Source organism: Letharia columbiana (assembly GCF_014066305.1).
Source record: "Letharia columbiana isolate WasteWater2 chromosome Unknown Sc0000004_s0, whole genome shotgun sequence".
In the NCBI taxonomy this organism is placed as follows: Eukaryota; Fungi; Ascomycota; class Lecanoromycetes; order Lecanorales; family Parmeliaceae; genus Letharia; species Letharia columbiana.
Window position 1 is genome coordinate 1,462,386 of NW_023501040.1, and position 15,661 is coordinate 1,478,046.

The 15,661-nt window shown below is 47.1% G+C and overlaps 5 protein-coding genes across 5 annotated transcripts; 3 read left to right on the plus strand and 2 right to left on the minus strand.

Moving 5' to 3' along the window:
* Positions 1-423: 423 nt before the first annotated feature.
* HO173_002420 (uncharacterized protein) lies at positions 424-1,100 on the plus strand (the record flags this gene model as incomplete). The annotated part of the gene is made up of 2 exons (XM_037304353.1): positions 424-780; positions 870-1,100. 2 exons carry the CDS (start codon positions 424-426, stop codon positions 1,098-1,100), a joined length of 588 nt encoding a protein of 195 aa, XP_037169148.1.
* Positions 1,101-1,559: 459 nt separating this feature from the next.
* On the minus strand, positions 1,560-2,612 carry HO173_002421 (uncharacterized protein; the record flags this gene model as incomplete). Its single annotated transcript, XM_037304354.1, has 1 exon — positions 1,560-2,612. One exon carries the CDS (start codon positions 2,610-2,612, stop codon positions 1,560-1,562), a length of 1,053 nt encoding a protein of 350 aa, XP_037169149.1.
* A 680-nt stretch (positions 2,613-3,292) lies between these two features.
* HO173_002422 (uncharacterized protein) lies at positions 3,293-5,071 on the plus strand (the record flags this gene model as incomplete). The annotated part of the gene is made up of 4 exons (XM_037304355.1): positions 3,293-3,361; positions 3,437-3,535; positions 4,340-4,753; positions 4,814-5,071. 4 exons carry the CDS (start codon positions 3,293-3,295, stop codon positions 5,069-5,071), a joined length of 840 nt encoding a protein of 279 aa, XP_037169150.1.
* Positions 5,072-5,168: 97 nt separating this feature from the next.
* On the minus strand, positions 5,169-6,992 carry HO173_002423 (uncharacterized protein; the record flags this gene model as incomplete). Its single annotated transcript, XM_037304356.1, has 4 exons — positions 5,169-5,211; positions 6,033-6,150; positions 6,202-6,746; positions 6,811-6,992. The coding sequence occupies 4 exons, from the start codon at positions 6,990-6,992 to the stop codon at positions 5,169-5,171; spliced, it is 888 nt and encodes a 295-aa protein (XP_037169151.1).
* A 2,148-nt stretch (positions 6,993-9,140) lies between these two features.
* On the plus strand, positions 9,141-9,773 carry HO173_002424 (uncharacterized protein; the record flags this gene model as incomplete). Its single annotated transcript, XM_037304357.1, has 2 exons — positions 9,141-9,458; positions 9,513-9,773. The coding sequence occupies 2 exons, from the start codon at positions 9,141-9,143 to the stop codon at positions 9,771-9,773; spliced, it is 579 nt and encodes a 192-aa protein (XP_037169152.1).
* Positions 9,774-15,661: the final 5,888 nt, after the last annotated feature.

Below are 15,661 nucleotides of genomic sequence, written 5' to 3' on the forward strand. Positions count from 1 at the left end.
TTTTGGGCGTATGATTCTCGTACGTGTTTGACCGATATTTTTCTCATAAGTGCGGTTGCTTGGCTGGTATGTTGTGTAGCCGGGCAGCTGGAAAGCGGACAGTGCCATTCTTGACTGCTATATGAACGGTCGAAGCGTGTCTGTGTTCAAAGTGATCTCGTGATCTTCTGATAATAATAATGTAATCTCCGCTCGCGCTTTGCCTATGTCCAAACCCGTGCACTTCCGGAACTGTTTGGCGCTATGTGGATTACTCATCCGTCTTCCCCATGACTGCTTGTACTACTTACTCTGTACTCCCTCATAAAAGCCTCCGGAATGTTACAACTGGAAAGTTTCGTCCCCCCTCTCTCTCCATATAATCTAGCTCGTTTAGTCCTGTTGACATCTCATCAACACTGACCTCTCATACCATTGTCAACAATGACTCTCTTCCACCCGGTCGAGTTGCTCCTGCAGTGGATCTATCCCTTCGATGAACGGAATACCGCCCGGGACAGCCCGATGCAAGTCCTAGCCCTGGGCTTTTCTCGCTGCGGTACCGAGTCGCTGAAATTTGCGCTTGAGGATCTGGGATACAAGAGTGTGTATCATGGCTTCGAGGTCAAGGGTGACCAAAGCATGGTTTGGACTCGACTGTGGGATGCCAAGGCCGACGATCCTGGTCGGGAGGTTGGTGTGGAGGACTTTGACAAGCTGGTTGGGAATTACGGGGCTGTCACCGATGCGCGGTGTAATATGTTTGGCAAGGAACTGATCAAGGCGCATCCGAACGCTAAGGTTGGCTTGCCCTTTGAGCTTTGACATACTCATGGCTGGTGTGTTGCCTCGCTCTCCTGCTTTCGATACTTTATGGTGAAGTGTTTGAGGACGTCCCAATTGATGCTAATCATGGCAAAAGGGAACCCTTGTGCGCTTTCCTCGACAAACCGGTGCCGGAAAAGGCTTTCCCGAGCGGTAATGCGCCCCCCTCGTTTGCGAAGCGGATCGCGGAGAGGAGAAAGCCGCAGTACAGACACGCGGCTGTCAACCTGGCCAAGACTCTCGGAGTGATGGTGGCAGTCATTATTGCGGTGTGGATGGCACATACCAAGACCTGAGAGTGCCAAGTTTCTTGCCCAGCATGCCAATACTGGTACCATGGATCGCAGCGGCGACTAGATAATATCCGAGTACCATCCGAATTCTATCAATCCTGCCCTCCCTTCTTCCAAAATTTGCCTCGTGCTTTCGCCAAAGTCCGATCGTCTCTTCCTCCTGATCGCGGTCCCCTGCCTCTCCAATTCTGCCCTCTTTTCCTTTAATATATCCTCTCTCCGTTCCTCATTGCCTCTTCCTCCAGATTTCGGTCCTCTCCTCCTTCAGTTCTGCCTTCCCTTCGTTCAAATTCCCACTCCCCGCTCCTTCAATACTGCTCTCACATCCTCCAGCTTCTCCCTCCATTTCCCCAAGCATAGCCTCCCAACTCCGATATGGGTGGCGGCTGCTGAGAACCTTGAATACGCTACAAGCGTGGAAGGGGTTGTACGCAGTCACGCAGGTCCATCTGGAGCTGTCTCTTAATAGTAGTCGTCGCTGTCATAGGGGTCGACATAATCCAAAGGAGCGTTCTCGAGACTCTCATCGCCGATGTATTGTGAGCGTGGTCTATATTCCCACTCAAAAACGGAGTCTCTATGTGGCCATACCTTCTCGAAGATGTCGAAATGAGGGTTAGAAATCCAGTGACCGTATCCGCACAGTCTATCCAGCTTGTCATGGGAGTTGCTGCCATCAACGTATTTCAAGTCTTCCTCGTTCTCTGCTATGGCTTCTTCAATGGTCTTGATGACCAACTTCTGATGTGCATGATCAAGTGACTTGATCTGCATCATCACGTCCTCGGTGTCTCGCTTCGACTCTTGCAGGCTCACATCCTCGTTTAGGGAAACAGGTAGATGTATTTGTACTTTGGCGACGTTTGGCAGGAGCTTGAATAGGTCGAGGATATGTAGAACGTCCGAAGGCAACCGTTTTGGATTACAACTCATGTCCATTGTCCCCCGAGGCTCGCCGTCGAGTGACCACGTCGCGTACTGGTTCTCCATGAAGTGAAGGGATAGGTTCTGTACGCAGGAAGCCCCTTGTAGATCGGAACAGACCTTCTGAACTTGTCTCCAGACGCGTATCATGTCGGTATACCGGTCGGGGTGTGCAGGATAGATTTCGATCCTGAGGTGTGCGATGCCGTCATAGTCCAGTGGCTTGCCCCTGGCCCGAAAACACGAGACCGCGAGACCATCGAATGTGGCATCTTGCCAACATATCCGTAGGTTGAATGTAGTTTCATGTCGGAGGAGGTCCTGGACTTCCGCGTTCACCGCCTTGCTGACTTGCAGTATCTCAGCCGGGGGTTTTTCCCAGTCGCAAGTGTCAAGGACCATTTCGTGGATTTCTGCGGGTGAGGGGGAATACCGATCGAGTAGGTAGTCTCTGTAGACCTGTAGACGTATTTCCACGGGGAGGCGCATGAAAGGGAAAGGATGCGCGACAAAAGTATCTGCGGGAGATGGTGGGGACTGGGCAGCACTTTCGTAGTGGTCTGGGACAAATCTAGTCCATGTGAGTGCCATTGTCGGTGATGGGTATTTCGTAATGTTGTGGCGATGAAGCTGCAAGGTTAACCGGAGTGAGAGTCGAGAAGACGACGCTGAGCAGTGGTGTAAGTTCTGGAGGCGAGAGGATGAATGTCGAGTAAACTTCGAGAAGGCGAGGTCAAGCAATGGTATGTTGTATGTATTCTGAAAACAGTGACTCTTAATTTTCATAGGATGAGTCACAGCTTTGCCCTACAACAACGATGCCAAGGAGAAAAATCTGAGAGAGCAAATTTGAGTGACTAGTGGTACGATAATGATGTAGGTAGGTAACAGTACTCGTACTCGTCCTGGTGTGAAGGCAAGGACTGTGCGATTTGAGCCGAGGGAATGCTCCTCAACAATAGAGTCCGTAGGAATTAGTTGGAAGCAGGTCAACTGCAATTTCGAAACCACTTTGCGTTGCGAGAGGTTTTGGCAGGATTCTTGGCGCTCGGGACTCTTGCTGGTGTTGCCCAGAGCAAATTTTACGTACCCATCGGTAGAGCCTACGGTACGGAGGTTTGCACCAAAAGTGCTGCACATCAAGTACGAGACCTACCACTGCGTCAATATTTCGGATAACGCCCCGCCTGAAGGGCTATCTGGACAGTGCGCTTAGTTCTGCTTAGGGAAGATGCCTGGCGTCGACGGTGAAATCCACGGTCGCTGTGCACATGGACGGAGCTATTTGGGAAGATTATTTCGGCCTAGCCTCGAAAGACAGACGGCGCTCGGTGGCAAGTGTTTGAGTTATGGAGACAAATCCAGGAGTCGAAGCGCACATTGGACTTCCTGTAGTGTTCACTAACCCATGATAGGGTTTCAATGGACGCTCCATTGGACTCGTTCTGGGCGCAGAGTTTGGGCTTGATGCCTACGCTGGATTCCGACGTCACAGAGCGCACCGCTACCGCGTGGTAACCTTCACTTCCAGAAAATATTTTGGACATGGATTTTGGGCTTGAAGTGCGCGTTTGGCTCCGCTCTTGTAACCATAAGCGGTGCTTGAAATCATTACATTTCGGAAATGAACCGAGAGACGACCCCATACCTGTAACAATGAGCCATCGGCTCGAAGCAACTTTCGGCCGCACAATTGAGGCGGCTACCCCGTACATACTGCCCTGAAACTTCCGAGCGGTTGAAACCCCGACGGCTTCGGCGCGTTCCGATGTCCCCGACGCATGTTTCAGTCTACAGTATGGTATCGGCAGCTTCTGAAATATATGCCTTGATAAGTTTCGGGCCAGCAACCTAGGCCCTCGATCAACGGAAACAGCCAAAACGCACTGTTTGATGGACGACTCTGCGGGGATCAAATCCTGGTCTCTGGCAAGCGGAGGGACCAAAGCCAATGCCTTGGACAGCAGCTACCTGCCATAGAAGACTCGACTGTGACTTTGTTCGCTTCCGTGTGTCAGCATCGTGGCGTGGGGTAGGGAGAAGCACGAGCTAGCACTACGAAAATCGTCCTTGGTCCCCTAAAACGCATCCCGTTTTTTAGGTGTGTTGCAGAATGGCATGAAGCATTCCATGAAACGGAGAAGAATCGGGCAGCGAGCACAGGTCTGTATAAAAGGCTGTCCCCATGTTCTCGATATTGTTCTTCATAGAACTTCAGCCTCTCTTACAGACATCTGCAAGAACAATAACAGCAATCTCATCCAAAATCAAACTCACCCCAAGACATCCTGCTCATAATACGCATCCTGAACACCCAGGACATGGATCATCAATACCTCCTTTCCCCTCATGTGGATGCGTCGCCATCACCCGTCAGCGATGTGCCATCGCCCGTCAGCGACGTATCTCCCCTTGAACCCAAGCACAAAGCGATCATTATCTTCTTCAAATACTTTGTCGATGTGGCCACCACGAAAGCCAGCACAAGCACTGCTGAAATCGAGCGCCTCCTGCCTGAATCTTCGGCTGCCGCCAGCGAGTTTCTCAAGCGACTATACAATGTCGAGGTTCGAGCAAGTTCCATCGACACATACTGGCGTCAAGCCAAGGAAAATGCCGTAGAGCGTAACATCACTTGGGACGAGAACGCTGTGGCTCAGATCATTAGCAGCCAAGTGAAGGATGACGATACATTTGACGAGGTCAATTCTTTCCTGCAACACCATGCTGGTGTAAGTTCCAGTGAACCATTTTTCTTCCTCTCATTGGCATCCGCTGACAGCTCCCACAAGGACGAACGCCTCTCCGAAACGACAGAGTGGATAATATCGAAGGCATGGCAAGCCTTATCCGATCCGCAGGGCAACGTCCCCTTGCGAACCTACTGGAAGGAGATCAACCGAGGCCGACGCGGTCCTCCTAGCATTCCAGATCCCCCACTGGAGCAGGTGTCTGACGAATCTCCAACCCCTCTGGTCATTCCTTCCAGTCTCCTTCAACGCGACGCCGATCGCGCTCTCGAGAATGGTCGCTCTGGAGACGCAGACTGATCTCAGACGGACCGGTACCTTTGGGTTGATCACTGGGTAGATCTGGGAAGCCGTTGTGCAATGGGTTTGCGTCTGCGTGGTAGACAAACACACTCTTTCAATTGGCGGCGTTGAGGCCATATGATGCAATGGTACTGGCACTAAATACTCGGTTAGCACACGCTTTTCACAGTTGTATCTAGAGCAAGATGAAGCAGACTTTGCGCTTCCCTAGTACAATACCACACTCCTTTGTAATTGCTTCTTCTGGATTTGGCTGGGTCAGACGAGGTATCAGCAAAAGTGCCGGTTCAAGCTCGAGCATGGACAATAGGAGCATGCACTACATGACTTTTCCCAAGGTCTTACGCTCTTCCCGAAGCAATCTGCGTCATATTCGGCAAGCTCTTTTCGGGCTGGTTCCTAGAAGTAACGCGCTGTCGGAGGCAAATCACATTCATGAGCGACACCTTTCTCTGGGAGCACCCTCAAATAACACGCTTTCTTTTGAGAAGCAACCAGAGTCATTAGTGACATGTTTCTCTGGGAAGCACACACTGGCATGCTGTTGGAAGCAACCACAACCACAAGCGACATGTTTTGTTGCGTGAGAAGACCAGAACTAACACGCTATCGAAAGCAACCACAGTCACAAACGACGTGTTTTTCCGGGAGAAGCCCAAAGGTAACGCGCTGTCGAGAGCAACCACAGTCATAAAGTGGGAATATATCCAATCTACTTTTGGTGAAGCAATCGAGTCACTCTATTTTCGGAACACCATCACAGCATAGCGGAATGTGCCATTGGCATAGCCTCTTCTCATCGCTCGGAAAGCTTGAAGGAATGCTAGACCGTCTCGACCCTGAGAGATGGCAAAGGCCCACAGCGCTGGGTTCTGGACCAGCGACCATGATATATCCCTACGAGTATGCATGTGTCAAGGTACCGTTCACAATTGTCGGGAAGCCCTTGGGGACCTACCAAGTCTTGGAGACCTCTTTGCTGATATCAAAGGGCTTTGAGAACACACTAAGCCCAGCCTGCTTTGCGTAGCTGAGGTACTCTGACTGTGTGTTCAATCCAGGGAGAAGCATTCCGTCTTTGCACTAGTCAGTTCCATGGCTGACTAACACCCCGAGGCGAGACTCACCCTCGATCGGCTTGATATCTGCTTCCATTTGCGCATCTGTCAACTCCTCGGCCTTGAACCAGTCCGCTACCACCAGTTTTCCACCTTCATTCAACAGCATCGAAGCGTTCCGAAAGAAGAGTTCCTTGTTGGGCAAATGGCTCATTGCCTCCGAGATCCACACGCAATCGAAGGTCGTCTTTGTCTCTGACTCATTGAAGAAGTCACCCATCTTCTCAGCATCGAGCTCGACGAACCTTACACTGCCATTACCCAACCCGATGGAGCTGGATGTCTCGACCTCCCCCTGCACACGTCCTGCCTCTTTTGCAGACAAGTCTTTTGCCAACTTTACCTGCTGCCCGCTGATGGTGATTCCAGTAACACTACACCCCTTATTCTTAGCTAGATAGCGCGACGTGCCGCCGATGCCACACCCGACATCCAGAACCCGGCTTCCTGGGGGCAATTGAGAGCGCTCGAGTAGGAGATCTACAAGGCGCGTCTGTGCCACTTCTTTCGTGTCTGCTGAATCGAGGAAGTAGCCGTGGTGTATATGTTCACCCCTGCTGATCAGCGACTACTTCCCAGCATGGAACCCGGTACCGTGAACACTCGACACGTACATACCAAAGCGAGTAATAGTAGTCGGAACATATCTCGTAGTGGCGCTTGATGCGGTCTTTCAGGCCGGCAAAGGAGGTAGAGGGTTCTGGAGGGGGAATCTCGTAATCATCCCCAATGTCCTGAGCTTGAGAATCCTTTGATAAAGACTGAGTATGCGCTATGGGTGCTTCATGATGGACTTCCATGGTGCAAAGCTAGACCCCGACAGGACTGATATTCTTGCGCTCCGGGTCAAAACAGATCGAGACTTCTCTATGCGTCCCACGATTGATGGCTCGGTTGGAAAAGAAGCGCTGACGAGAACTTAGCGGCGCGTTTGTATTTCATGCCGACGCTAGAGAGACTTTTCGCCACAGCTTGACTGGGGGCTAGTGGGGCGCAGCACACACATGGCAATATAGCCGAGATTGCTATGTTGGAAGAGCCTTAGATACTCGTAGGCGGTATCCTGCGTATCCCTCCTGTTTTTTGCTCCTCATTCTTATTCCTCTCGTCGCAAGCAGAGGTTTTGGACGTTTCCCCACCCACCCACGCCTTATTTTTTCAGCGATTTCTTGTATCTAGACTCTAGGTCTTCTACCTTACGTAGATGGGGAGTTTTCTTAGGGCTGAGCTGCATTGTGGACCGCTGTCTGCGTGCTTCTAAGCCTTAGAACCCAGCCAATCATCGTTTAGAACTCATTTGTGCGTGTAGTTTTCGTGGGATATTAAGCGAGGACAACACTAGCGGGAATACGCTAAGGTACCTTAGCCGCATCTAGCTGCGTAAAAGTCGTTTCTGATTACCGTACCTCAGCACCTTTTGTATCAGCTCGAGCAACCCCGCTGAGTGAGTGCTTCTTCTTGAATCCCCCAAGTATGGCACTTTTAGAGCAGCGTATAATGTTTGCACCGATCTGACGCAACGTCTTTTGAAGACCTAATAAGCCCGGGCGGAAGTGAATTCGATGGAGAATCAACCCAAATTGTAGTCTGGATTGGTTGCGCATCAAGCAAGCTACCAGAAACAGTGACAATCTAAGTCGCTGAACTTCGGACTTCCTTCATTCACAGTTTCCCACTTATTTCTGAAAATATCTCGGAGGAATATGTCGCTTGAGACTATGGTTGCTTCCGATAGCCTATAAGTTCTGGGATTTTCCAGGAAGAACATGTCGCTCATAAACATGATAGCTTCCGACAACGTGTTCTGGCCTGTTCCCGTAAAGAGATGTGGCCTACAATTAGGATTGCTTCTAACATTAGATTGGTTCTGGGAATCAAATCGGAAAGGCTTACCGTATATGACACTGATGACTTCAAGAAGAACATAAGACATCGTAAGGACCGATGTTTTGCCTGAACAGCAGAAGGCGGTGAAACTCTGAAGGAATGCCAAAGCAAAAACAGCTTCACCTGAGAGGAATTGGTCCATGCTCAAACGCATCTAGCAAAGATGTGAGAGTCACTTTGTTGAAATGCAGAGGGGAACAGGCTGAAACTTCCGAACCGCTGTCACAAAATGTGGAACCCTGGAATTACTTACAATGACATTACTCTCCATCAGTCCTCGTTTATAGAGCATAGTTTTGTCTAACAGTGCTTTACGACCGACCAAAAGCCTTCAAATAAAGCTGTGATTGAGCTTCATGGCTTTCTCGGTTTGTTTAGGATTTGTAGTCTTTCTCGCGCCTTCCTGCCAGGTCCAGGTCCGCGGGGGCGGAATCATCAAACATCTCTGATACGTATGAGCAAGCAACGATCACACACTGATTTACATGGGATCGCTGACAGATGTTTCATTGTTTCCGAGGGACGTACACCAATAAAGACTGCGATACTTATCGAACTGTTGTCATCATCTTGTGACAGGGTGGACGTCCTTGCCTCACACCATCCCAAACGCCAAGCAGTGCTCACCATTCGTCTTCTACAACTCACCGGGTTTTGCAACATCGTCATGCTGATGCACGTATTTCTGTGTTTCGCAGGATGTACTGCCAGCGGAGGCTGTGACAATCGTTTGGGAGAATCTCACCACCCTGCGAATACAGGAATACGAGCCGAACATCCGGTCGCAAGTCGACTTGGTCCTGCAAGACTTAACATTTCTTCGATGGATAATGTCTTAGATGCATGTAACATCTCTGATGCAAATAGGAACAAAGGGGTTGCAGTGTTCGAGATGAAGCCTTGCAGGCAAATGTTTACAATAATCTTAATAAGAGTCAATCCGCGTCCCAAACTATGGTTTTCTTACCTCTAGAAATTCATACATGCTTACCGCCATACCACTCAGCTCATGTTGGCACTGAACCCTTTTCCCTCAAAACAGACCATTCCCGACTACCAGAATGCCTTCCAAACCCAAACCTCTCAAACCTCCAAGACACACACCCAAAGTCGTTGCGATCATTCTTTGCTTTAGCATCCTTCGAGTTAACGACAAAGTTGTGTCTGAGCTAATCAAGTTGAAAGACCCTGGCACCGTAGAAATCGAAGCCATAGAGTGTCAAGCACGCCGCGGGTTCCACGAAAGGTCTGACTTCCCCAACCGAGGAATGACCAAGGCGGGAGTCGGCGAGTTAGTTGCACGAAAAGTCGTTCCGGACTATGACGAGATCATAGCTATCACCGAAATAGACGGAGAATGTGAGGAAGTGCTCAGCAAGGCAAGTTTTGATAATGAGTACTTCTCGATTGCTTGCGCTGACCACCCATACTAGCATTCGGATATTCCACTGGCAGAGTTGAAAGATGGTATCAAGGAGATTAGAGCCGCAGCTATGAAGACACTGAACATCGGGTGCGACTACGACATTGGCCAGGACTTTATTCAAGGGAATCAACCGCGATCGCCTTCACAAGATTTCAAGGAGTATGTAGTCGAAAGCCAATTTCGCCCCTTACCGACATGGTTCCAAGAACAAGCCATCGCCGTCGCAAGCATTCAAGAAATGGTCATCCGATCCCGTTTTAGGCCGTGAGAGTCCATCGCCCGAGGGGCCTTAGCACGTTTCTTGAGACTCTCTGCACTCTTCGTGTGACGCTCAAGAGTTAAAAAGCTGGTCTTTGAAGGATCCAAGGTGGCGCTCAAGAGTCAAGAGACACGGATAGGTGATATTTGTTGGGATCAGGATGCGACGGCGTGTTCTTGGCTTCTCATGCGTGGGTGATACTGTGTATTTCGTTGGATATGGAGCATGTAATGCGATGGGTTTCATCTTGCGCGGCTTATGAACACACTCTTTTGGCGGAAGCCACATTGCGAGATCGAGCATATGTATCCTTTAAGTACACTCTCTGAATTAATGCTGTTGGAAGAAGACATGGTGCGAGTCCCTTTTGGAGAACGAAATCTTTGTACACCATCATGACTTCTCTCTAGCTGTACTCCGGGTAGGCGACCCGTGGAGGCGGGTAAGCACTTGGTTGGCGGCTTATCATTTCCACGGCTGTATTTAATCAAGAACAACTTCTACGAGCTATCAAGAATCCTCTGACTTGGGACCTCCCTCAACTGACATGTATTTGCAGTACACTGCCATCCTGAAGGCCATCCCTCTCGCAAGATGCATGATGCCAAGCATTCTAGACAGCCAATCTAATCTGATAAACCCGCTTGGGACTAGCGTATAACCTCAGTCCAAATAACAGAATTGTGAGCCATATATTCCGTTCATACTACATATCTACAATAATGTGACTCGTAGTAGTAATCTGAAGCCCTTTTCGCCCATCGTGCATCAGACTCAGCTCATAATCATTGAAGAGATCTAAGCGTCGGTCCCCCTTTGTTGGTGAGAATCAGAGACCACGCGTCCGCTAAACCGAATGCAGCTACTACACATACTTTGACCCGAAGCTGACGACTACTGTTGAAATTTCTTTGAGCCGTCATGCGACGACAGCCAATAGTTCTGATACTGCTTTATGTTATGTGGACTTTGGCGTATAATGGTACCTTAGATATGTATCTAGGGTGGTTGTCACCTGTGCATTGGAAGTGCGATGATTCCCTGTCCATGTGCGCAGGCTGATGAAGCACAGGGTTGTGAAGAGAAGTACGTACTCCATTCTTGTCATGCTTTTTTAAAGAGCCTCCGCGACTCCTCGTACCTTGCATCAAGCTGCAGGGCCAATTACTGCCCTGGGCGCTCGGAACGTGAGACGGATATCCAATACCCACTAACCCAGAGCCAGCGACGGATAGGCGCCCTTCCTAACATCCAACGAACAAGCTTAGCAAACCATATTATCAAGGGGCACCAACGTAGATCATGCTTTGTATTACGGCATTGGCTTTCATATTAGTATTCCGCCGAAACGGTGTTTCATTCATCAATCAAACAATCTCGTCACCAACTAAACCAGTTGCGTTTCTTTGACTTGCAATCATCGGGTGGAAGACAAAAAGAGTCAAGCCTAGACTTGCCTCGGAAAAAGTTTGATCATACCATACGTCGCTTACGTGGAAATTCAGGAATGGAAGCTTGACGCGTACGAGCCCCTACAGCAAACAAAGAAAGCCCCTTGAAGGGCGCCATTTAACAGTGTCTCCCCTATAAGAGCTCTCTGTTTCTTTTCCAATTTGCTCGACAGCATCCTCCCATTCAATCACACAACCCAAGTACATTCATTCAGCAAAAGCGGACATCTTTACAAATCAAAACCTCCACCACACCAACCCAACCACCACCACCACCACCAACAGCCAGCATGCATCTCTCTACCCTCTTCACCCTCTTCGTCGCCGCCTTGGCTCCGGTAGCTGTCTTTGCTGCTCCAGCCGAAGAGCACAAAGGTCCTCCATCAGGTGGTCCTCACGGCCCTCCACCCAGCGGTGTCAGCTTCCACGGCCCTCATGGCACTGGTATGCCGCACGATGACCACCACGGCCCTCATGGCACTGGTATGCCGCATGACGGTCACCATGGGCCTCACAGCAGTGGTATGCCGCATGACGGTCACCACGGACCGAAGCCAACCGGCACTTTCTCTGGACCTCCTCCATCTGGCTCGCCTCCTGCCCCACCGTCTTCGAAAGCAGCAGAGTAGCGCTCCCGTACGTCCCATTGTCCCCTCGTGGAGATGAGTCAGACACTGATAAGAACATGGGGAATTCAGTCACTCGTATCCCAGAAACTTCCTTCCTCCACTTTCGCGCTTGATGCTGGGAAGACTGCTACAACTTCAACGCATGAATGGAATGGGACTCGGGGAGTGATGCAAGCTAGCTGGCCAGCGGACATGAAAAAGTTAGATGGATCAGCCTAGGGTGGACGCGATAGACTCTCGTTAACATCAATCGAATCTCTCTTTTATCTGGTTGTGGGAAAACTCTATGTTCTCTGAATGAGTCACCCCCTTTGGATCTACCACGCGCCGTCTTGTGTTTGCAGTTTCAACCTAATCACTGGGATACATACGTGCCCGCAGTTCTACAAAACCTCCCCTCCTGCGCACGCCCCTCATATTAAATCCCCGGCCCCATTATCTCCTCCAGTCCCTCCCTCACTACACTCAACGTAGCTAGATTTATTACACGCTCGAAATAGTGGGGGATCCGTAGAGTCTGGGTCACAGCGCCCAGTCAATGGTGTCTGGCCCACTCTCCGACTCATGGTCTACAGTCACCGTCTCGAATCGGCGTAACCCGACAATGCCTTTGCTGAGCGCGACGGGCTTGAGTAGGGATTCCGTGGCTACCCTGCGAGAGGGCCGGGTGGTACGTCACTCCCGGATACTAGGTCTTACACGGGCTGAGGCCGAGGCACAATCCCGATGGCTTAGCAGGAGCCCCAACCTTTCGCGGCCGTTTCTCTGTGCCACGGCCAAATAAGAATATGTAAGAGAGTGAAGCAAAAGTCATGCATCGAGGGCGAAAACTCTTGATGAAACTGTAGAAGTCCGACAGTTGCTTGAACATAGGGACGGTTCTCACAACGTTTGCCTAAGAAACGTCCTTGCACCTGCAAGGGGGGGGGTGAAAAAAAAAAAAAACAAACGCACAAAAAAAAAAAAAAAAAAAAATTTTTTTCCCCCCCAAAAAAAAATATTTTTTTTTTTTTTAAAGGACTTCTTCTTTCGTTTATGTGCTTAATCCCTTCCGTTCAAGATCCTTTGACAGTAGGAGTCAATTTTTTGTGATTGGTAAAGAATGAGAGCTTTCTCCTGTTATGAATTGGAATTCTTTCTATGCATAACCTTTGCTACATTTTCAATGTGAATGATGGGTCTATGTAGAAAGGAAATATGTGACGATTGAGTACTAAGATTACTGGCTTAGCTGCTAAAGCGGCGGCTAAAGCTGAGAGGGGGTGGGCGGGTGCTTATGGCTCGCCGCCACAGCCTGCTTCTTCCTCTGCTCCTTGTTTCTACCCATTGATTCCCGTGAGGTGGTAACCGTCCAGGCGCGGGACGGGGAACATTCGCTGAGTCAGCCACTCCGAAGTAGAATAGCGTCCGCGCTTATATTACAATTGCGAAATTTTCGCGTAAAATTTAAATAACTTATAAATATTTAGTAATACTTTATAAAGATCTCGAAAATTTCGAAGTATTTTTAAGATTATTTTAAGTTAATTATAGAACTATCGCGAAAATTTCGAATTATCTTTTAAAGTCTCGAAAATTTCGAGTTAATAATAATAGAATTATCGCGAAAATTTCGAATTATCTTTTAGAGTCTTAAAATTTTTAAAATTTTTAATTTAATAATAATATTTTTAAAATTATTTTAAGTTAATTATAGAATTATCGCGAAAATTTCGAATTATCTTTTAGAGTCTCGAAATTTTCGAAATTTTTAAATTAATAATAGTAGTTTTTAAATTATTTTAAATTTATTATAGAATTATCGCGAAAATTTCGAATTATCTCTTAAAGTCTCGAAAATTTCGAGTTAATAATAATAGAATTATCGCGAAAATTTCGAATTATCTTTTAAAGTCTCGAAATTTTCGAAATTTTTAAATTAATAATAGTAGTTTTTAAATTATTTTAAATTTATTATAGAATTATCGCGAAAATTTCGAATTATCTCTTAGAGTCTTAAAATTTTCGAAATTTTTAAATTAATAATAGAATTATTACGAAAATTTCGAATTAATAATAATAGAACTATTTCGAAAATTTTAAGATAATTATAGAGTTATAACGAAGATTTTAAAATATTTATAAATTTCGAAAATTTCGAGTTTTTATAGAAAAATCTCGAATTTTTCGAATTATTTATAAATTTATTATAAAAATATTATATATAATAAAAATATAATAAATAACTAAGTTATTAAATTTATTTAAAAAATAATATTTATAATATCTATAAATTATAGATATTTTTAAAAATAGAATATTTTATATAATAGATTATAGTATTTTATATAATAAAGAAAAAAAGCTTTAAAATATAAAATAAAAATAAAAAAGTAGATTTAATTTTATAGTATCTTTATATATATTAAAATAAAAGAAAATAATAAATAAATAAAAATAAAAAATAAATAAAAATAAGTAAGTATATTAATAAAAAAAAGAATTCTTATTTTATATATATACTAATATATAGAATAATTATTAATATTTACTTCTAGAGAATTTAAATTTTTTTTATCTCGAAATTATCGTTCGAAATTATCGTTTAAAATTATCGTTTAAAATTATTATTCGAAATTATCGTTCGAAATTATTAATCGAAATTATCGAAATTATAGCTACGATAATTTCGAAGAAAAAAAAAATCGAAAATTTTGAGTCGCTTAAATTTTTTGCCAAGGGTAACCGTCCGGGACGGTTACCAGACCACTTTGAATTTGAGTTTATCGTATTCACCAGCCAAATTTGTATATGTAGAGAATATATTCAATATGAGTTGGTAACCGTCCCCTTGGTGGTGGTAACCGTCCCCAAAACTCGAATTTTTCGCTATAATAAATATTCTCGAAAAATTCGCGGCGCTTCGCGTTTTTATAAATTGTTAGCAGTACCCCTACGGGGGTCCATATTTAGGTCCAAATAGGGGTGTCTGGCTTCGGGGCTCGATGACGAGCCCCCTACGGGGGCCCTACGAAGGCCCTACAGGGGGTGCTGTTATGATATTCTTCTATTTGTAAAGCGAAAATATCGAATTTCGATATTTGATGATAGGGGGTAGGGCTTAGGGTAGGGCTTAGGGTGGGTCACCGTCCAGCCGCGCCTGGACGGTTACCAGACCCCGTTGAAGGCCACATTCTTTCTCACAGTCGTACCAAATCGGCCAAAGCGTGCAGACGAATGCAGATCGCTGAATTTGACTAGCCCTGCCTCCTGCCAACGCCAGCACGACAGAGCAGTTGTACGTTCCCCAACCTAACCCCACAGATACCTAGGCTTCCTCAATACGCTGTTTGACTGACGCATCTGACTATAGTGTTCCTACACATAATACACCCCTCCTCAAAGCCCTAGGCACCGACCGCCTGAATGCCCTCGCCTTCCCTTGAACGCCACCAATGGCCTGAACTACAATCAACGGCAAACCTCGCATGCAATGCGAGAGCAACGGATCTACAATGGGTGTAACTGAGGTTCTCAGGAAACTGCCAAGAGTATGCGTGATACTTGGGGGAGTGGGATGCGTGACTACGTCACTCTGCTGCTTCCCAAGCTCCTTGCCGCTGAGTCTGGGTCTACACAAGTGTCCACAAGGGTCCCCAGACAAAAGCTGGAGCAACCACGTGGTCCAAGCTCGGGATCTTTTTTTTCCGATCTTTAGCGGCTTCTGGTAGGGGCCCTCTTGAAAGTCCTCGAGATTCTAGTCACAGAGCCCAACAAGTTCCTTCAACATCGACGAATCCAAAGAGAAAGGCCTGGCAGACGCAAAGAAAGCCAAGGA